At 37.2% G+C, this 13176-nt stretch overlaps 1 protein-coding gene across 1 annotated transcript in view; it reads right to left on the minus strand.

The window, feature by feature from the left end:
* LOC117344903 (neuralized-like protein 4) overlaps nt 1–13176 on the minus strand; it is a 30295-nt gene that overhangs the window by 16155 nt on the left and 964 nt on the right. The window contains exons 2-14 of the mRNA XM_033907780.1: nt 12740–13112; nt 11553–11836; nt 11148–11259; nt 10428–10516; nt 9919–10174; nt 8587–8683; nt 7506–7773; nt 6665–6827; nt 5821–6063; nt 4956–5034; nt 3166–3335; nt 2216–2350; nt 577–716 (exon numbers count right to left, since the gene is read on the minus strand). Of these exons, the coding sequence (XP_033763671.1) occupies nt 577–716; nt 2216–2350; nt 3166–3335; nt 4956–5034; nt 5821–6063; nt 6665–6827; nt 7506–7773; nt 8587–8683; nt 9919–10174; nt 10428–10516; nt 11148–11259; nt 11553–11836; nt 12740–13112 (2409 nt within the window). The remainder of the gene's footprint in view (nt 1–576; nt 717–2215; nt 2351–3165; nt 3336–4955; nt 5035–5820; nt 6064–6664; nt 6828–7505; nt 7774–8586; nt 8684–9918; nt 10175–10427; nt 10517–11147; nt 11260–11552; nt 11837–12739; nt 13113–13176) is intronic.

Consider the following 13176-nt stretch of genomic DNA (forward strand, 5'->3'; position numbering starts at 1 on the left):
AATTAGATATTGTATGTAAGCATTTTTTATACCAAGTACTCTATTTGAAACAAGTTTTCCCAAGAAAACTATGGGGTGGAAAAATATGCAAATAAGCTTAAATCCGTTACTCTTTGACAACGAAAACCTGGCTTTGGATGTTAATTGCAATTTATTCAAATATGTGCAGTCTTTCATTAAATCTAGCACAAGATTTTGTTCATAAACTATATATTACAATTTACATTAAATGTAATTTTCTTCTTTCTATTGTTGAATTTGAAATTAATTGTCTGTCATCCCTGCATATAGGCTAATCAGATAAAATATTCTGTTGATAGAAGGCTTCATATTAAGTTGCTATAACTTGGGCTAAATTCTTTGTGCCAATGTTGGACAATAAAATATGATTAAAGAAACAAAGTATGTCTGTCCCATACCAAGAAGAAATGAATAATTGTATGAAGTGAACACAAATACTGAAGTTACTATTTTAATAGTATTATAAATTTATGCAACAGATAAAGCTTGCATGTATGATCTTCGAAGAGTAAAATGATCTTTGGTCCCATGACATTTATATTACAATGAACTTACTTCAAAGAGTTCATCCCGTCTCAGTGGATCAGAGCTAAAGATGAGACCGTGCTGGAAGTTACGGGCTCGACAAGCCATAGCCCCGTTGTTTTTTATAGTGATGTTTTTCCCACAGCATTGACTGAATCTATGTGTGACATCTGTGGACACAGAGATTAACTGGATATAAAATACATCACACAACATGATTATACAAACTGGACAATACATATTATCACAATGTATATATCAATATACAGCTTTTCAACATTCATCTACAGGATACAATACATAATCATCATTTACACTTTCATTGCTAGAAATGTTCTCAAGTTATATCCTCGAACACTGAAAGGTCATTAAGAGCATGTCATGCCCCTAATGTTACATACCATATCATGACCTAGATTTGTATTAAAGAGACTTGATATGCTGACTATATGACTTACCTGTGTTGATCGGTGAGGTTACCGACTGTGTGTCTATAGAGACTCGGTGGGGTTACCGACTGTGTGTCTATAGAGGAGACTTGAAATTCTGACTATATGACTTACCTGTGTTGATCGGTGAGGTTACCGACTGTGTGTCTATAGAGACTCGGCGAGGTTACCGACTGTGTGTCTATAGAGACTCGGCGAGGTTACCGACTGTGTGTCTATAGAGACTAGGTGAGGTTACGGACTGTGTGTCTATAGAGACTCGGTGAGGTTACCGACTGTGTGTCTATAGAGACTCGGTGAGGTTACCGACTGTGTGTCTATAGAGACCCGGTGAGGTTACCGACTGTGTGTCTATAGAGGAGACTTGATATACTGACTATATGACTTACCTGTGTTGATCGGTGAGGTTACCGACTGTGTGTCTATAGAGACCCGGTGAGGTTACCGACTGTGTGTCTATAGAGGAGACTTGAAATTCTGACTATATGACTTACCTGTGTTGATCGGTGAGGTTACCGACTCTGTGTCTATAGAGACTCGGTGAGGTTACCAACTGTGTGTCTATAGAGACTCGTTGAGGTTACCGACTGTGTGTCTATAGAGACTCGGTGAGGTTACCGACTGTGTGTCTATAGAGACTCGGTGAGGTTACCGACTATGTGTCTATAGAGACTCGGTGAGGTTACCGACTGTGTATCTATAGAGACTCGGTGAGGTTACCGACTGTGTGTCTATAGAGGAGACTTGATATGCTGACTATATGACTTACCTGTGTTGATCGGTAAGGTTACCGACTATGTGTCTATAGAGACTCGGTGAGGTTACCGACTGTGTGTCTATAGAGGAGACTTGATATGCTGACTATATGACTTACCTGTGTTGATCGGTAAGGTTACCGACTATGTGTCTATAGAGACTCGGTGAGGTTACCGACTGTGTGTCTATAGAGGAGACTTGATGTACGGACTATATGACTTACCTGTGTTGATCGGTGAGGTTACCGACTGTGTGTCTATAGAGACTCGTTGAGGTTACCGACTGTGTGTCTATAGAGACTCGGTGAGGTTACCGACTGTGTGTCTATAGAGACTCGGTGAGGTTACCGACTGTGTGTCTATAGAGACTCAGTTAGGTTACCGACTGCGTGTCTATAGAGACTCGGTGAGGTTACCGACTGTGTGTCTATAGAGGAGACTTGAAATTCTGACTATATGACTTACCTGTGTTGATCGGTGAGGTTACCGACTGTAGCATATCTGTATGAAGTACGTTATTATCCGTAGGTAGTATGCCCGAACCACTCGTTATTGACACCTGAGCACACTGTCCATACAAGTCGATGACAGCAGACACACCTGTTTGGGTAAACAGTTATTGATGACTTACAGGTTAAAGACCTTGTAAACATCTTACTACAAGAATTTAAGTATTTTAACTGTTTCTGAACAATAATGCTAAGATGGTATTACAAATGAGGAGTGAAAACTAAGATTTGAAGTATTTTGCTCATTTGTGAACTTAAGTCTTTGCTGTTTAGTCACAATTATAACCTGAAAACACATGTGGAGTATAACAATGTTGTGGTGGGATAGAGAGACATACGTATAGATATGGGTATAGTATGATTACCGGTCAGTGTTTGTTTTGTGGGAGAGACATAAAATTACACAAGCATCAGTTATGAGTTAAATATCAATGAGTATCAATTTCCAAATACATATCAATGAGCATCAATTTCCAGATACATATCAATGGGCATCAATTTACAGATACATATCAATGGGCATCAATTTCCAGATACATATCAATGGGCATCAGTTAATTGGCATCAGTTTACAGATACAACTTAATGGGCATTAGTTTACATATACATATCAATCAGTATAAGTTTACAGATACATATAATGACCATCAGCTTACAGGTACATATTTATTAATGTAAAACAAAGGAAAGACAGTTCTGATCAAACTAGACAATAAAACGATACACCAAAACAGAAATGAATGACACTGTCAGAAATCACCAAAAAGCTGAAATTAAATACATCATAAACTTGAGAGTGATGGGAATGGTGACAGCAGGGAAGCTTTATGTAGATCTATACATCTTGTTTTGTCTATAGAATGGATTGCTACAAAACGAGTGATACTTTAAAGGGAGATAACCCACCAGGAGGAACATCAGAGCAGGCTACACCCTTGTCCATGCCGTTGAAGTAGTAGTGCAGTGTTCCATCGCAGCATCTCATCATTCCGATACGACAGCCAACTGACATGATGTCTAGGTCAAGAGGGTACCCGTTACGGATGGTTGAGCCATCCTGCATAATGGCCGAACCACTGAAATAAAGAGGTGACTCTCTCAGTTCCAAGATTGTAGAATTTTTAATTTAAAGAACATAAAAAAATTATGGAAACATTTTCTTACTACCTAGGATTCCAGGGAAACCAGTTTCCAAAAGCAAGGCTGCTGCAATGACTGATGTCCCATGTATATAGTTTCTAGCTTTATATACTAGATACATTTTTCATAAATATGATATTTTATGGTGGACTGTAATTGTTGGTGGCAACCTACAATGCGCCTGTACAGTTTTATTGATGAATACTTTCTGTCAAATTTCACATACATGCTGAACTGATACATCTACTTTTAACATGTTCATCTTGTTATGCCAAAAAACAGAACTCACAACATAACAAGAGATCCCAGAGGGATCTTGGCGCCCACCATTGAATGATCTTTATAGGTTCCATGTCAGATTGATCTTTTCTCTACTTTTCCCTTCCTCTAAGTCTTACTAATCTGTGTAAATTCAGAAACAGCCCTCTAGTACTTTTCAAACAAGGGGAACCTATATATAAAATTTAAGATTTAGCGATAACGGCTGTCTGTCGGCCATGTTTTCGGATTGGTCCCAAAATCCAATATGCATAACTAGGCATAGAGGGCAACATACAAATGAAATTTCAGAAAGATCCCTTCAGCAATTTCTGATAAATAGCGATAACAAACTTCAATTGTCAAAATCCAAGATGGCTGCCTGTCGGCCATGTTATTTTCCTATTGGTCCCAAGATGCAATATGCAGAACTACAGACCAAGGGGAACTTACAAAAAAAGTTTGAGAAAGATCCCTTCAGTACTTTCTGAAAAATAGCGATAACAAACTTCAATTGTCAAAATCCAAGATGGCTGCCTGTCGGCCATGTTATTTTCTGATTGGTCCCAAGATGCAATATGCAGAACTACAGACCAAGGGGAACTCACAAAAAAGTTTGAGAAAGATCCCTTCAGTACTTTCTGAAAAATAGCGATAACAAACTTCAATTGTCAAAATCCAAGATGGCTGCCTGTCGGCCATGTTGTTTTCTGATTGGTCTCAAAATGCGATATGCATAACTAGGCATCGAGGGGAACCTACATATGAAATTTGAGAAAGATCCCTTCAGTACTTTCTGAGAAAAAGCGATAACAAACTTCAATTGTCAAAATCCAAGATGGCTGCCTGTTGGCCATGTTGTTTTCCGATAGGTCTCAAAATGTGATATGCATAACTAGGCACCAAGGGGAACCTACATATGAAATTTGAGAAAGATCCCTTCAGTCCTTTCTGTGAAATAGCGATAACAAACTTCGATTGTCAAAATCCAAGATGGCTGCCTGTCGGCCATGTTGTTTTCCGATAGGTCTCAAAATGCGTTATGCATAACTAGGAACCAAGGGGAACCTACATATAAAATTTGAGAAAGATCCCTTCAGTACTTTCTGAGAAATAGCGATAACAAGAATTGTTTACGGATGGACGGACGGATGGAAGGAGGGACAGACCACGGACCACGGACGCAGGGCGATTTGAATACATCTCAAGTGACCGCACTTAATTTTCAAGAAATTGGTAAAACTTCCCATATTTACTACAGTTTTTGTGTCATCTAAATAATAATCATTGTGGCCTACCTTAATATCCAAGTATCATACTCAATATCTGTCATTGTATTGGGAAAGTCCAAATCCTCTGCCTTGATAAGTGTCACACCTGAAAACATATATAGTTTGTACTTAGACCATGTTTTCATTTGACTCTGCAGATAGCAATACACTGTTTTGTACCACATTGTCTCACTTTTATACATTTTTCAATATACAATGATATTTTCAATGTCTTTAAAATTGCAATATGTGCATATTTTCAACCTTCCAGCTCCTAGAGATCCTGATCACCTACCAGCTTTTATAATAGAGCCCAACCACTTACTAGACTCTATAGACCCAACCACTTACCAGCCTCTATAGACCCCGACCACTTACCAGACTCTATAGACCCAACTACTTACCAGCCTCTATAGACCCTGACCACTAACCAGCCTCTATAGACCCCGACCACTTACCAGCCTCTATAGACCCCGTCCACTTACCAGCCTCTATAGACCCTGACCACTTACCAGCCTCTATAGACCCTGACCACTTACCAGCCTCTATAGACCCCAACCACTTACCAGCTTCTATAGACCCCGACCACTTACCAGCCTCTATAGACCCCAACCACTTACCAGCCTCTATAGACCCTGTCCACTTACCAGCCTCTATAGACCCCGTCCACTTACCAGCCTCTATAGACCCTGTCCACTTACCAGCCTCTATAGACCCCGACCACTTACCAGTCTCTATAGACCTCGACCACTTATACCAGCCTCTATAGACCCCGACCACTTACCAGCCTCTATAGACCCCGACCACTTACCAGCCTCTATAGACCCCGACCACTTACAAGCCTCTATAGACCCCGACCACTTACCAGTCTCTATAGACCTCGACCACTTACCAGCCTCTATAGAGCCTGACCACCTATCCACCATCTTCTCTATGATCACTTCGAAGAGTTCATTATCCTTCAGCGGCCGATTACTCATGATGATAGCATCATTAAATTCCCCTGTGGCATTGGGTCGAGCGGCTGTTCGGCCGTTGTTAAGAACTATTGCATTCTGCCCATGCATGGAGTGGAATTTGAGTTCCTCTGTCTCCAGGGCACAGCTGGAGTCTGCATCAGGTGAACACAGGGATTCTGTAACAATGCATAATACAGTTCATTAAAGAGCTGGAATCTCTGAAGGAATCACTCTGAGCCAAGTTTTAGGGATTTGTGGCATGTTTTTACTGAAAATCTCAGTCATTGGATTTCTCAGAATGTGATATATACATGTAATGTCTCATCCACTTTCTCCAATACCCTTATTTTTTCTTTAACATTAATGACCCAGAGTTATCCCTTAAAGGTTAGTAAATATTCACTGAAATTTGACTTCATGTCAGATTTTGAGTTTTATATGCTTGCAACAATACCAATTTAGGATTATTGCAACACAAACATATATAATATTACAAATATTATAATATTACAATTACATTAATTTTGTACAAAGTGTGATCTTTGCTTTCAACAAATTCTCTAAATATAGATGTACCCGAAGGTACAAGCTTACAGATAATTTCTAAATCGGGATAATGAGAAATGTTCAAGTTGAATGAATTCCCCTGTAGCAAAGTTTGTATTTTGTACAAAATTGTGATCATCCAACTTTGTTAAGCATAGATAGCCTTATAGTGGCATTTTATTACAACTGCAGTGAAAATGCAGTTTTGATGATTGCAGCTTGACTATTTACCTGAATGATCTACTACTGTAGCCTGAGCAGCCTGTCCATACAGATCAATGACACCATACACAAACTCAGGAACATTGGAAGCCGCCTGGCCTTGGTCTATACCATTAACATAGAAATGGAGTGTTCCGTCGGTCTTCCTCCTTACACCTACACGGTCTCCAGTCTAAATATGTAGAGTAAAATTTTCTTGTCTAAAGTGTACAGTAAGATAATTTAAATGTATATTTTAAGTTTCATTTTTTATCTAATATGTCATAATGAACGAAAAAAAATATGGTGAACATGTGATCTCTTTGATTTTGAAAGTTTTGTTTCATCTATTTGACTGATAGCATTGAAAAAATTGCACACTGTGCATTCATGGTATAGTTCAATTTAAATTTTTGAATTTAATAGTTAATAAATTAATTTCAGAATATCATAAATGAAATAAAAAGAAACACAATGAAGTATATCATCAATACTAGAGAAATACATTGTAATGTATTTTGAATCAAATATAGATATCCCAGTACAGTCATTAATCAGTATACACTCACAGTAAGAGCACGACAAATAATATCTTAAATATGTGATCTTGATCGTGACAGCTATACTTTACATCACAATATTTTCATTTTCCTGTCACATTTTCTTTAATTATTGCAGGTCATTGTTTTAATAGATAAAATTTAAATGTTGAAGTTTTTTTTTATATTATTTCAAAAATTAGCTATTAATGTACCTGATAGTAATTGTAAGTGGGTCTTAAGATAGTATCTTCTCCTTCGTCCATGATAGGTACATTCATATAAATGTTTTCTTTTTAAAAGTTTTTTAAAGATTTAAAATGTCCTCCTACCTTGAGTCTGTCTAGATTTTGCCCGTACTCATCAATGATTGTGGTGCCATTATGCATCACACCATTTCCCGTCATCATCCAGGTGCCAGATCGGATGTTAGTCATGGTGGAGGGAAAATCAAGGTCATGTGGGGAGTGCAACGTCACACCTATCTCTATTGACCCCGCCCACTTGTCAATCATTCTGTCTATCCGTACTTCAAACAGTTCTTCTGGCCTCAGGTGTCTGCTTGTCAGGACCACACCATTGTTAAAATCGTCTAAGGCGCTGAGTATAAAAAAATAACAGACTATGGTAAAAATCAATTAACTTAAAGACATATCAAATCATTGTAAAAATCATTGTAAAAATCATCTGAAGGTGCTGTATAAACATACATTATAAAAGACAACCATGCTCCATATCCTTCACTTTGTAAAGACATCTGTCCTTGTTCATGCCTCTATGTATATGTTGTTAATAAATTATTATATTATTCTTGTTTAATATTAATAATACATATAAGTGTTCCCATGGCAAATTAAAAATCCCCAGTACAGCTGTGACAAACTGAGCTATTTAAAATACAGTTGTACATTACAGTAGATTTACAATCATAATGTACTGCAAGCATAGTCAAATGTGGTGTTAGTTACTGGTTTACCACCTACATAACTCCATCCCTAGCTAGGCTTCGTCTCACCGACAATAGTCAGTGGTCTATCACCTTTAGTTAGTTACTGGTTTACCACCTACATAACTCCATCCCTTGCTAGGCTTCGTCTCACCGACAATAGTCAGTGTTCTATCAGCTTTAGTTAGTTACTGGTTTACCACCTACATAACTCCAACCCACTGCTAGGCTTCGTCTCACCGACAATAGTCAGTGTTCTATCAGCTTTAGTTAGTTACTAGTTTACCACCTACACAACTCAACCCACTGCTAGGTTTTGTCTCACCGACAATAGTCAGTGTTCTATCAGCTTTAGTTAGTTACTGGTTTACCGCCTACACAACTCCACCTTTTGCTAGGTTTCCTCTCACCGTCACTGACTAACCACTAAACCAGGATTTTGTTCTGGTGATATATTGCCGACTTACTTAGGTCTATGTGCCGTCTTCTGACCACTAATGACCGCTGCGTGAGAGCCACAGTGGGGATGAAAAAGGAGTTTTTCTACACATCCCTCTTCCTCAGCTGTAAAATATAACAATACATATCAAAACAATCTAGCTGCTACTATACAGCTGTAAACATGCAAATGCACCCACAAAAATTAATAAAGCAATGATGCTCATGACATGTTAAGAGAGAGTACATGCAATTTTAATGCAACATTAATACAATTTTCATAGAGCCAGCAAGATCATTTTGTGTTTACTTCTAATCATGTCTTACAGGAAAGATATACCTTGAATGTTTACTCTTTACCATTAAATTATATTTGTTGAAAAAAATGTTGTTCAAGTAAGAGTTTAATGCAATCACCTGTCAGGAACCCAATCTTATATAAAAACATTAGTACACATGCGGGAAATGAAATATCACTCCACCGTTTTGAAGTCTGAAAGTGTTTTCAATTTGTCCGTGTGTACCTTTCAGCTATATGTATTATCAGCATGGACTATTTCTTTTCAATACCAAAATTTGCATACATGTTACTTTACGCTATTACCGCCCTCCAAAAGTTTGAGCTTTGAACAAATAATTAATTAAATTCCAAAAAAATTCTATCATGCCCTTTCTTTGTATGTAATTTCTGGCTTTAAAAGCCTAATAATTTGAATGCAGTGCACAGGTTTTGTTTTCATTTGTTGTCGTTAATAATATATCATTCTATACTCTGTAGTTGGTAAATCAGAACCTAAGTACTATTAGTAATAACTATGTGTACCATTTACTGAATGTGCTGTCAGCTATATAGCATCTTTAAACATCAATCTTTTCTTCTGATAGATTCTGGAGCTGCTAATCAGCCCTATTCCCAATTGAAATTACTTATTATTAAATATATCAAAATTAAAATATTAAATATTTTATTTCATACTAAATGCCAAAATTGAAAAAACTCGAAGCTCACTCCTGAAAATCTTCCAAAATCTATTTTCTTATTTTAAATTATTATATGTCTTATTTCAAGGGCTATTCTAGTAAAACATCTATCCCACCCCAGGACTCCAGGTTTGGTTAAGGGGTACCACCTAAAGAATTTATTTAATAAATTACATAGAAGTAATAGGAAGGCAATCCAACCATGGATAGAAGTGATTTATTGTGGAGTCCTAGGGTCAGGTAGATATTTTAATGGAATAGCCCTTGAAATAAGACATATAATAATTGTATGTATGTTCTAAACCAAACAAGTGATTTAAAACCCTGAGCACAATCAAATCATGTTACTTATAACTTGACCCCAGGTACAAAACTCTTACCCTCCTGTTCGTCGTCGTACATGTCCGGGTACTGCCTGAAGATATTGGTGTTGCGGGGTGCAGCTACAGGTAATGAGTTCGGGTAGTTGGGGTCATTTCGGTCCAGTATGGTTACCTTTACAGCCATACCATACAGGTCAACAACACCCCAGATTGTGACCGGTGGCTCTGTAGAAGCCACACCCTGGTCTTGACCGTTGATATAGTAATGGAGGTGACCATTGGATTTCCTCATAAGTCCAATTCTGTCTCCTTGCTAAAAAAAATTAAAAGATTAAATGTAAGAAATTAAGATTATTTTTTTTAATTATCATTTCAATTTATTCAAATCTCAATTTCAATTTTATCTCCAAAGAATTGGAAAAGTTGAAGGCACTGTGATCTTAAAAATGATGGTAATTGGTACTATGCAAAAGTTATGTCATAAGTGGAACTCATGAAATAAACTCCAATGAAAATATATGATGGCCAAAACCTCTTTCAAGTCTCAGCTATTCCATATCACTAACCTCTAGTTCATCCAAGTTGTATTGTCCATACTCTCGCCGTGTGCCTTTCCCATTGGTCAAGATTCCACATCCACTCATCATTATAGTGCCTACAACAGAATATGAGTATATACAATTATCACAGAGAAATTCAAGACTGAAATTCTGTAGCCAAAAGCTCTCTTTATCAAAATCAGGATCTCAACTATTAGCATAAGACCTAAGGATTTGAGTTTCCAAAGCAATTCTGAACCCAGGAGCCTATTAATGCACTATTGTGCATTGAGGAAAAGCAACAGAAAATATGTGTCTTTTCGTCTCCTTGTATCCATATCAAAAAGCAGAATGAAGTTCATTCTCATGTCAAATTGCAATAAAATTATATTAATCATACAAAAGGGAAATAAACATATTTCAAGTGAGATTAAAAAAATATATATATCTATAAGTTGTTCTCATTTTGTCCATGTTTTCATTGAAAAGTGTCATGTATATCACTTTATGTCACCCTTTGGTTTGAATAAAAGCTGAAAGAATTCAGATAATCTTATACAACTTTCCAAAATATCTGGCAAGAGGCCCAGGAGGGAAAACCAGGTCCAAAGTACCAGTGGGTAAGCTTATTACTGGGATGGGCTTTTGTTGGATAACAACAGTACATTAAATAGCTGTTGGCTCTCATAACTAATCACCTGAAGTCACTTGAAGGGCATGAATTTCTAGTATATAACAAAATAATACCTGATCTCATATTAGTCATAGTTGCTGGAAAATCCAATGTCGAAGGGTTATGTGTTGTGATGCCCACTTCTATGGATCCAGACCACTTGTCTACCAAGATGTCAAGTCGGATCTAAATCAAATAGCAGTCTTCGTATAATAACATCAAGCTACTGATCAAAATGTGTGATTAATGGGTGTGTCTTGGAAAAAAAGATATTTCATTCAAAAGTTATATATTTCAAATTATTTGTGATTCTAATTATGAATAATAATATAATATTCAATCAATGTCAAAGACAATGATGATAATTAATGGTCAAATTTTAACAAAAACGTTTTATGAATATAAATATGAAACTGTGGGGAACATAATACAATTGAAAGACAATAAAACAACAACAGATCAAACTATTGCTTCCTTACTTCAAACATTTCATCATTTTTTAGGGGTCTGTTTGTCATAACCACGCCATTATTGAACTCATCCAGTGGTCGCCGCCTTTCAGCTGTTCTGTGACTTTTGCTCAGTTTTACCAGACTTCCACAGCGTTCATGGAATGTTAGTCGTTCATTAGAATGTAAAGCGCTCTCTTCAGAAACACTAAGGGCCTCAGCACCTCTTGTCAAATCATTCACAATCTGGTTGGACAACTGTGTCAAAAACTCATTGGCCAGCTGACTGGCCACGTCGTTGGTTACTGATACAGCTGTAAAGAGATTGACAAAAAAATAAAATATATATTTTTTCCTAGTTTATTATAAGGGCTGTTCCAGGAAAACATCTATTGGATGGGGAGAAGGCACTTGAATTAATCACATGTGGTTGGGTGGGCTCAAATTAAAATCACATCTATGGGTTGGTGGTCTACTGTTGGTTGTATTTGATACGTTTCTATCATTTTTTATATTAAAATTGCTTCTGTACCAGAGTACCATTCACAAAACAGTGGATATGTGGCCATGGGAGGTCATCAAAATTTCAAATTGCTTCTACAGGTTGGTCCCAAATTTAAAAGTGCTTTCACCCTGGAACAGTTCTTAACAAAAAATTAAACACGTTTGCATTTCACTCAATATAGTATATCTAACCATCATCAATCATTGTTCGCTTCAAGAAACCATCTACAATGATAATGATGAAACATGGACCTTTGGTCCATACCGTAAGGATTGATTGACAAGTATTTTAACCCAACAGTAGGCGTAAGTTTGTCTCCTTCATCTTGGGTTGAGTCTAACTTGTAACTGACATTAAACCAATATTTTGTAATAATTGTATGTATTGTTCTAATTTCCCTGTGTGAAAGTTGATGGATTTTCTGTGTCTAATTTAACTTATATTTATAATTGTCTATGAAACACAGCTTAATCTAGACTATAGCATTACTACCAATCAATGTTATTTCATCAAATATGTAAAAAAAAGTTTAAACAACAGTAAAACAATGACGAAGGAAGACACCGGATCATGACCAGGCCTCAGACTCATGGTCTATTAAGCCAGAAACCCCTGCAGCTTACACCACTACACCACATCATACATGAAAATGCTTATTTATAATTGATCCTTAGACAAGAATAAATCTTGCATTTCTCCACAAGTTAATTACCATTTTGCTGATTTTCTTGGCTGACATTAGACACACTTTCAATAATGGATACTTGGGCACATTTCCCATACAGATCTACAACTGCATACACCACAGATCCGATGTCTACTGCAGCTACACCTTGATCTGCGCCATTCACAAAGAAATGCAAATGTCCATGCGAAGTCCTCATTACTCCAACTTTGTCCCCTTCGGACAGCTGGTCAAGATCTGCTCCATACTCCTCTATCACAGAATGACCATCCTTCAGGATGGAGCTTCCCGACATTACCCATGTGCCTTCACGGAAACCTGTAGCACTTATAGGGAAGTTCAGGTTGTTGGGGTCACAGGTGGTGACTCCAATTTCTATTGAACCACTCCATGAATTCACCTGAAAATATCAAAACAACAGAAATTTAATTTAGAGTCAGAAAATTTCATTTGAACTGTTAATG

Source organism: Pecten maximus, chromosome 16 (assembly GCF_902652985.1).
Source record: "Pecten maximus chromosome 16, xPecMax1.1, whole genome shotgun sequence".
Classification (NCBI taxonomy): Eukaryota; Metazoa; Mollusca; class Bivalvia; order Pectinida; family Pectinidae; genus Pecten; species Pecten maximus.